Source organism: Haliotis rufescens, unplaced genomic scaffold (assembly GCF_023055435.1).
Source record: "Haliotis rufescens isolate VD_foot unplaced genomic scaffold, xgHalRufe1.0.p SCAF_8, whole genome shotgun sequence".
Taxonomy (NCBI): Eukaryota; Metazoa; Mollusca; class Gastropoda; order Lepetellida; family Haliotidae; genus Haliotis; species Haliotis rufescens.
The window spans coordinates 33,092,739-33,103,339 of record NW_025964372.1 but is presented as its reverse complement, the minus strand read 5'-3'; the positions used below and the strand labels follow the sequence as shown (position 1 = coordinate 33,103,339).

General features: G+C 39.2%; 1 protein-coding gene across 1 annotated transcript; it reads left to right on the top strand.

The window, feature by feature from the left end:
• Positions 1-2,807: 2,807 nt before the first annotated feature.
• Positions 2,808-8,418, top strand: LOC124114396 (glycoprotein 3-alpha-L-fucosyltransferase A-like). The gene is made up of 2 exons (XM_046474946.2): positions 2,808-2,911; positions 6,932-8,418. The coding sequence occupies exons 1-2, from the start codon at positions 2,889-2,891 to the stop codon at positions 8,340-8,342; spliced, it is 1,434 nt and encodes a 477-aa protein (XP_046330902.2). The 5' UTR covers positions 2,808-2,888; the 3' UTR covers positions 8,343-8,418.
• The last annotated feature ends 2,183 nt before the right edge of the window (positions 8,419-10,601 follow it).

Sequence of the window (10,601 nt, the reverse complement as noted above, 5' to 3'; positions counted from 1 at the left end):
TAAGTATATCCTAGTACATACATGTATACAAGTACATGTACATACATCAGCTGTGATATAACCAGTGTCAGAGTGATATTCATCAAACCACTAGATAAGTATATCCTAGTACATACATGTATACAAGTACATGTACATACATCAGCTGTGATATAACCAGTGTCAAAGTTATATTCATCAAACCACTAAATAAGTATATCCTAGTACATACATGTATACAAGTACATGTACATACATCAGCTGTGATATAACCAGTGTCAAAGTGATATTCATCAAACCACTACATAAGTATATCCTAGTACATACATGTATACAAGTACATGTACATACATCAGCTGTGATATAACCAGTGTCAGAGTGATATTCATCAAACCACTACATAAGTATATCCTAGTACATACATGTATACAAGTACATGTACATACATCAGCTGTGATATAACCAGTGTCGGAGCGGTATTCATCAAACCACTAAATAAGTATATCCTAGTACATACATGTATACAAGTACATGTACATACATCAGCTGTGATATAACCAGTGTCAAAGTGATATTCATCAAACCACTACATAAGTATATGCTAGTACATACATGTATACAAGTACATGTACATACATCAGCTGTGATATAACCAGTGTCAGAGTGATATTCATCAAACCACTAAATAAGTATATCCTAGTACATACATGTATACAAGTACATGTACATACATCAGCTGTGATATAACCAGTGTCAAAGTGATATTCATCAAACCACTACATAAGTATATGCTAGTACATACATGTATACAAGTACATGTACATACATCAGCTGTGATATAACCAGTGTCAAAGTGATATTCATCAAACCACTACATAAGTATATGCTAGTACATACATGTATACAAGTACATGTACATACATCAGCTGTGATATAACCAGTGTCAGAGTGATATTCATCAAACCACTAAATAAGTATATCCTAGTACATACATGTATACAAGTACATGTACATACATCAGCTGTGATATAACCAGTGTCAAAGTGATATTCATCAAACCACTACATAAGTATATGCTAGTACATACATGTATACAAGTACATGTACATACATCAGCTGTGATATAACCAGTGTCAGAGTGATATTCATCAAACCACTAAATAAGTATATCCTAGTACATACATGTATACAAGTACATGTACATACATCAGCTGTGATATAACCAGTGTCAAAGTGATATTCATCAAACCACTACATAAGTATATCCTAGTACATACATGTATACAAGTACATGTACATACATCAGCTGTGATATAACCAGTGTCAGAGTGATATTCATCAAACCACTACATAAGTATATCCTAGTACATACATGTATACAAGTACATGTACATACATCAGCTGTGATATAACCAGTGTCAAAGTGATATTCATCAAACCACTACATAAGTATATCCTAGTACATACATGTATACAAGTACATGTACATACATCAGCTGTTATATAACCAGTGTCAGAGTGGTATTCATCAAACCACTACAAAGTATATGCTAGTACAAACATGTATACAAGTACATGTACATACATCAGCTGTGATATAACCAGTGTCAAAGTGATATTCATCAAACCACTACACAAGTATATCCTAGTACATACATGTATACAAGTACATGTACATACATCAGCTGTGATATAACCAGTGTCGAAGTGGTATTCATCAAACCACTACATAAGTATATGCTAGTACAAACATGTATACAAGTAGATTTGTACAAGACAAGAGACACGACGCAAGCCGATCATAAATCAAATATGCATGTCAATAAGAATATTTAATGAGAGCATTATTATTGCAGGAATATATTCCATGTATTTATCGAACATTACATGTACCAATCCATTCACAGTGTAGCATCAGGGCGTACATTGTATGCATGGAGACCATTGCCATGGCCAGCCACGCATTGACGGCGTGATAGTCTCATAAAACTCCTAGATTAAAATCGTTTTCGTTGAAGTCCTTGGATTTTGCAGATTATTCGCAAATTATTCGCAAATTATTCGCAAATTATTCTCGACATATGTGCAACTTACCCGCTCATTATTCGCAATTTTACTGCAAACTACAAACGTTTGGGTTGTAGTGTACTGTACACAACTTATAATGTACGTCGAACAATCAGCTACTTCCTTTTCAGATAAGAAAAGGGTCACCTGATCAACAGATTGCCGTGAATGTAAACGTCTATTGTTAATACCATTAACGTTCAGAAACATTCAATCTATCCGTCCTCCCCACACCGTACATATCCATATAACTTTTGTGGTCTATGATAATGCATTATTGATTGAATTTGTCCTGATGTATAACATATATTATACATTATGTAAATTAGGTGTTAGTCGAAATCTTGATTATTTAGAAGTCATGCCAATTAAAGTTACTGGTGTTACATAACATGGAAATCGGAATAAGATTATTATCCAAGGTTTGTGATTACTAAATATATGTTTACATTAAAACGTTAAAGTCATTTCATCATATCTACATTGTACATTTAAATGTTGTTTGAAAATTGTCTCTCTATATATTTTTACTGCCACGAATAAAGACTACTCGACTCCACAGCCTTCTTTCTGTTTTAAGGTGATAACCGAGCAGTCCGCTCTTCCAAATTAAATCCTCGACTATCGTAAGTCATTGTGACAATAGCAAACGGGCCCACTACACATAACAGGCAAAACGCCCCCTATTGATCCATGGCACCAGCGAGATAGTCGTGCAGTGTTGATTTGTTTTGACGCCATAGTTGTAGTATGCGGGGAAAACCTCGTTTTGGAGTCTGACTTTGGGGTCGTGCATAAATATTAAGAGAGGTCTATTGTGGCATAGAACTCGAGGAAGCAGGATGTGTACCAAGTACATTCACAGGTATTAATGTTGCTCTCAATTAACTGAAATATTATTTTATTTGTCTACATGATGTTTTCGAATTTACCATTGTTTTACTTATTCAAAGCGTCAGTGGATAATGAGCTCCGAATATTTGCCAAAACAGATTCCTATGGCTTAAAAGGAAAAAATAGTGATGAAAGTTGTATTAATTGAATGGATAAGACATACAGAGACACTCTGTAATAATGTCAATACGCATCAACACTGCATCTCAGTTGCCGTACACCCGGGCCCACTTGCACAAAGCGATCTTAGCGCTAAGATGATCTTAACTCCCATACTTTAGCATAGGCTTACAATAGTCTTAGTGCTAAGATCGCTTTGTGCAAGTGGGCCCGGACTGCTGCTAGCTGAAAAATAGCCATCCATGTCGCAAAGTTCAAAACAATGGTAACGCTCAGCGGCCCCAGCGTCTAGGGACATAATGATAGTACTTGTTTGCTTGTTTGTTTGTTATAATGTAGCCACCCTTTTAAAAATATGCACTGTTTCTGTATGATAGTGTTTCAGTGTGATCAAGCCTAAAGGTCTTTATATTGTACATGTAAATATGCTTACTGCCTCCTAGCAGCTGGTTAATGTGTGTACCGATGGATATGTCCTGGAAATGTGAACCTGATGCATAAATGATGTAATATCTGCCGTAGAATCGATTGTTATGGCAGCAACCAGATCATATTGCAAGGAAACAAGGTTGGCCTGAACAGGTTGTGTCCTTCGTGCAAACGCATGTGTTGTCTATTGGTGATCGATACCAATATATAATCCAAAACTGTCTCCCACAGGAAATGGAGAGATCGCTTGTTTGAGATCAAGCGATATCTACATTGTGTATATATCGCTGCAATGAAATTGCATCACAATGCTTTGCAGACCATTGTGACGTCATTGGCTACCATGACGTCACAATCAAATGACATCACTAATGGCTCTGCTACTGAAGCTGTTAGCAGTATTTTTTACACTTAAGGCACTGCTTATTACTTTCTACAAACTGAGATGTTGGAAGAATGATGTTGGATGATAAATAAAATCTCACCCTCGTGTCTTTTGATATCAAATATATCAACACTCCTTGATAAAAGTGGAAAAAATCCTCGGCAAGCCTCGGAGTTTTCCCACTTTTATCAACTCGTGTTGATATATTTGATATCAAAAGACACTTGGGTGAGATTCTCTATATATATCATTCCTTTAATGCCTATAATCCAAACCGTCTTTGTGTGTTTTAACGTTGTATAGAATAACCGAAACTGCCCAAACTGTCATTTTATGAGAAAAAATAACGAACAATTACATATTTATCTCTAAGGAAGAGGGTTTCATGTTTACCTCTTGTCTCATGCATTTTTTCGCATTCTGTTCCTTTTTGGTGTGAGGCAGAAGTGTATCGCGCCGCCATAACGTAGATCATTGTCAGGCAACCCATGAAGATCCGGGTAGAATAGGTCTTCAGCAACCCATGCTTGCCATAAAAGGCGACATATAGCCGGAATATTGCTGAGTGTGACGTTAATCAAACAAACAAAACATTGTCCGGCCCAGCCTCGATTATTAACATGCTCAGGCCCGCTAGCTTTGTTAATGAATGCCATCGTATTCTAATTGCTGAAATCGAATCGTGCATGATGTTAATCACTGGATTGTCTGGCCCAGACTTCATTATTAAAAAGCTACCGTGATATGGCACGAATATTTCTGAAAGTTACGTAAAAAAACATCCACTCATTCACCTTTATCCATGGTTGTTTTGTTTGTTTGTTTGTTTGTTTGTTTGTTTGTTTGTTGTTGACGCCGCACTCAACAATATTCCAGCTATATGACGGCGGTCTGTAAACAATCGAATCTGGAGCAGACAATTCAATGAATGACGTCATGAACATCGTTCTACGCAACAGGGATACGATGACAAGCATCAACGAGGTCAGCGAGTCTGACCACCCGATCCCGTTAGTCGCCTATTATGAAACGCTAACTTCACGGGGCCTGCAGATTGTCGCGACCCTTACATAGATGTTGCTAGGTACAAATGTGCACATAATTTATATAAACCATGAAACATGTTTTCTTTGCACAAACATGCGGGATGTGGCGTTACATGGCTTTCAGAGATACCATTCGACAACACTACGATTCTCTATTGCATTCGTCACCACTCGCCCCTCTCCGTAACCTGCAAGAAGACATTCGATGAATGTTATGTGCGAAAATACGACAAACCATTCAGAATGCGCGTATGATTTCAAGATCTTCATCAAAGAATCCCTCAGAAATATTTTTTTTATTTTACATATGTCTTGCATCTAAAAATATACCCAAGACACAGTTAAATTTGTTCAATCATACTGTATAATTCCGCATGTCCCGATGTGTTTTAAATTGTATCTGAAATATATGTGAACTATTACGCAACGAGTTGACAGTTGTCTTAGGTATGCCCGTTTGCGCTAAGACGGAACCCGATCGCAAAAATGGCCCTGAGAGGGACAGAACGACCTTTCGCGAACTTTGCCCGACCACTGAAATGACTAACAAGAAGTCGTCATCAGCCAATTACACTTTCTCCAGCTTTTCGGCACTCGTTTCAACCTGGCGATTTCCATTTCAGACTACGCTTGAAAGATATGTTGACACAGTTCTCGGTTAAAATTTTGAAAACTGAACAAACGAACATTCTGGAATGTCTATTATATGGTTGAGATTGTATGGCAGTGCTTCCCACGTAGGTTGCATGATTAGAAAACACATTCCCACTGTCACTTTCATGATCTGATGAGCGACGCTTTGATTGGTCGGATAAAAGGTGGTTCTGATGTGACCCGTTATGGGATGTCCTCAGATCTTTATTTTGCGATAGCGAGAACTGATATCTGATTTTAATGAGATTGCAGAGTGCCGATCCTGTGTTTGTTGTTATAGACGGACATTCATATATATTGTCATTGAATAGAAGGCACGGGTGTCCCATTCGGCTTAAGGCACCGCAATTCCCTGTGGAGAGCTGCATCCCTTGAGTGAGTGAGTAATATGGTTTCACGCCGCTTTTTGCAATAGTCGAGCAATATCACGGCGGGGGACATAGAAATGGACTTCACACATTGTGTCCAATTTGGGAATCGCACCCGTGCCTTCGATATGACGAGCGGACAATTTAACCACGATCGCTTGAGTGCCATTATAACTATGATCGTAATCCCAGATATAGCCTGGTTATGCTTGTGGTTTATCAGCACATGACCCGTGCTCGTTGGTGTCACCAAAGTGGTAAACGTCTAAGATCTGCATAACATTGGGCCTGCTCATACGTCCATCTGATCAGGTTGGTTGATTTGGTTGGTTTGATGTTTAACGCCGCACTCAGCAATATTCCAGATATATGACGGCGGTCTGTAAATTGTCGAGTCTGGACCAGACAATCCAGTGATTGATATCATGAACATCGATCCACGCAATTGGGATCGATGACATGCATCAACCAAGTCAGCGAGCCTGACCACCCGATCCCGTTAGTCGCCTTTTACGACAAGCATAGTCGCCTTTAACGGCAAGCATGGGTTGCTGAAGACCTGTTCTACCCCGGATCAGGACATGCATTGATACAACTGAAGCACTGTTCAAAGTGTCATTAAACAAAAGACTCACTTACTCACTTACTTAAAATACTTTTAATGCGACATTACAATATCACAATGTTAACAGTGGTTTTTTTCATCTTGTTATCTTGTCATAAAGGGTGTGTGATTTTAAAAAGGACCCAACCCATCTTTGGGAGAAATAGTTTGTTGTGTTCAAACTTCAACTCGAGGGAAACCCAAAAATCCTGGACGAAAACTACAAAGAACATTAAAAGAAAAGATTAACTTTTAACTGCAGGTAATCAGTCGTGCATTGGGAGATTTATTATATTAATATGAGAAAATCGGATGTTCTTTAATTTCTTTTGAGTAGTATATATTTTTTGGTCGCTGTATATTCACCTCTTACTTTCTGTTGTAGGTGTGGCTCAAAGATAATGAAGCAACTCTCCCTCCGATTTCTGTTTGCCTTGGTGCTCAGCTGTATGCTGGTAATATACTTTACCAGGGATATGATTGGAAACAAAGATTCTTCTCCACTCATCCCTGATTGGGGAAAGCAGGGAAAGAATGTATTGCGTTCTGGGATTAAACTGACTGACCGAAGTAAACAGCATATCAGCTCTCATGATAGTTCACTTTCGCTGAATTCCTTGCAGAGTCATCTGTCCGGCGGTACCATTATCTCTTCTGGGTACAGCGCTGGTTATAGAACCATGCCGGCCATTCATCTGAGTGATGGTGAAGTGAGGAGTTTGAAACTGTTGCGAAGGCTACATGTTATAGAAGAAGCCACTGTTCCTGTTTCTCTAGATACTAAAGTTATTCTATGGTATGTCCCAACGAGATATCACCCAGTTTTATCTCAACTTCACAAGCTTCGCCATTGTCCGGAAGTTAAGTGTCGAGTGACAACAAACAGGGCATTTTATAATCAAAGTGACGCTCTTGTGTTCACTGCACAGCTTATTCGAGATTATAAACCTCCTCCTAAACTACCGAATCAAGTATGGCTTCTACATAATCACGAATCCCCTCACCTCTGGGCTAGACATATGAATCTTTACAATGAACACTGGAAAGACACTTTCAACTGGACAATGGACTACCGAGAAGATGCCGATGTAAGAGCTCCATATGGATATTTCGAAAGAGACAAAAATGGCATGTTTCATAAAAGGACAGTATCTTTGTCAAAAAATTACACAAATATTTTGGCATCAAAGAAAGGTGTTGTTGCCTGGCTGGTGAGTAATTGCCACACTATGAGCCTACGCCATAAATATGTTGCGGAGTTGAACAAATATGTCAGGGTCGATATATTTGGCGAATGTGGTTCGAAGACATGTGCAAGATTAAATGATAGCTCTTGTCTTGAAACAATTGGAACAGAGTATAAGTTCTACCTCGCCTTTGAAAACGCTTTCTGCAAAGATTATATTACAGAAAAATTCTTTCGTTATTACAACGCAAACATGATAGTGATTGTTCGGGGAGGAGGAGATTACAGAAGCGTAGCTCCAGAGGGAACCTTTTTGAACGCAGCAGATTTTGAATCGCCCAAGGCACTGGCAAATCACATCAATATGTTGGATAAGAATGACGAGGAATATATTCAACTCGTTCGTCTCAAAGACCAATATGAACCCATTTTTGAAGAATGGCCTATTGTACAGAATGGAGTCATAACCTATATGGCATATCACAGTGATGCCAGAGCAATGTGTGAAATATGTGATAGGCTGTGGAACAAGGACAAGTATAGGAAAGCATACACGGACGTAGGAGTGTGGTTCAAGAAAGGATTGTGTTATTATCCAAAAGACGTTTAGTTGAACTAAGTCAATAGTTTCATCACACTTAAAGCAGTGATTTTAATTAAGTAAATAAAGTATGTAGGGAAGTTGGTCATCTTTTTATTTCCTGTTATTTTCACAACATTTATTTTCAGAGTTGATAAAATGGGAAAATGAGAATAGACAATGTACATTTATATCACAGCTGGAGCTTCATTAATTGAGGCTTTTTATCACCTTCAATAACATTACTCTAACCGTCAATAAACCCTGACCAAGGCTATTACATATCCCTGTCGTACCATCAACTCAGTCATAATCATTTTGTTTATATTACTGGCTTCAACCTTTGGGTAACGGGACCCAGGCCCGAAGAAATGACATTTAAAGTTGGATCCATGTCGACTATTTGTTGAATTATACACTGCTTAACTGACAACTGAACTGCTTGGATAGCAGAATACAGAGACAAAGAACTCAAGCGAGTTGTTCTGATAAATGATCATCCAACCGTCAACCAACCTTGACCAAGGCTTTACATACCCCCGGCGTACGATAAACTCATAAAAGACCCCAATCAGTCATAATCCTAGTGTTTATACTGGATTCACCCTTTTGTCTATACTACTGACTTCGTCGGTCAACATGTCTACTAACCCTTTGTTCAGGCTTCTCCACTCCACTGTGATATGAGCTTCATTAATTGAGGTATATCATTATGTTAAAAAACACTACATATATTTCTGAGTTTGAGGGGATCCAATATGATCCCCATTAATTGAAGTTTATCATTACGTTTACAGACAACCTATACTTTGCCCCAGCAGTTAAACCATCGCTTTCAGGTAGATGTTGTTGTTATGATCTGTGTATTTGCGTTAGAAACAGCGTTTTGTGGGGCGGTCGGGTAGCCTAGTGGTTAAAGCGTTAGCTCGTCACGCCGAAGCCCCGGTTCGATTCTTGACATGGGTACAATGTGTGAAGCCCATTTCTGGTGTCCCCCGCCGTGATATTGCTGGAATATTGCTAAACGTGGCGTAAAACCATACTCACTCACTCACTCTTTCTGTTTTAAGCAGTCAGCTCTTCCAAATTAAATCCTCGACTATCGTCAGTCATTGTGACAATAGCAAACGGGCCCACTACACATAACAGGCAAAACGCCCCCTTTTGATCCCTGGCCCCATAAATAACAACATGTGATACAGAGAGAGTATATATACATATGTACATATATACAGCAACGTAAAACCATACTCACTCACTCACTCATGCGTTTTTGTCGCGAAAGTAATTGTTACCTTCACTTTGTGTCTAATAAAATGTGTAATGTAACTCCATTGTATATGGTCCCGTGGCCTTTCATACAATAAGGAATTGGACCGCCCCAGTGGTCTAGTGGTAGAACGTCCGCCCGCGTCATATCAAAAGGTGTTAAAAGATGGTACTTGTTGTTACCCAGTCTCGGCATTAAGGGGCTAAAACAAGGCATGGTATCTCAAAGAGCCAGAACTATAAATCGGCATCAGTCCGGGTTTGTACAAGCGGACACACACACACACACACACACACACACACACACACACACACGAACACACACACGAACACACACACACACACACACACACACACACACACACACACACACACACACACACACACACACACACACGAACACACACACACACACACACACACACACACACACACACACACACACACACACATGCATATCGCTGTATAAGTGCAATGATCTTGGACGCGACTTTAAACCCCACTTCATCTCACCTCACAAATAAGGAATTGAACTGAAGTATATGATAAGTCAGAGGTATCAAAACACAATAACCGCATCTGTTCAACTGAATATTAATAAACAACAAATACATTTTAGCAATATGGTACAAAGTTTCACATTTGAGGGAAATTAAACTGAAGAATTCACAATCCAAACTGTGGCCTAACCTGTCCATGATACAACGAAGTGTGATGCTGTACACTGTGTGTCTATACTCTACAGGGGCGGTCGGGTAGCCTAGTGGTTTAAGCGTTAGCTCGTCACGCCGAAGACCCGGGTTCGATTCCCGACATGGGCACAATGTGTGAAGCCCATTTCTGGTGTGCCCCCGCCGTGATATTGCTGGAATATTGCTAAAAGCGGCGTAAAACCATACTCACTCACTCACTCACTCACTCACTATGCTCTATATTCATTCACCTGTACACGGCACATATTCTGAAAGCTGATAATACGCAATCAAAAGTTGTTTTGACATAGTGTCACTTCAGGTAGGT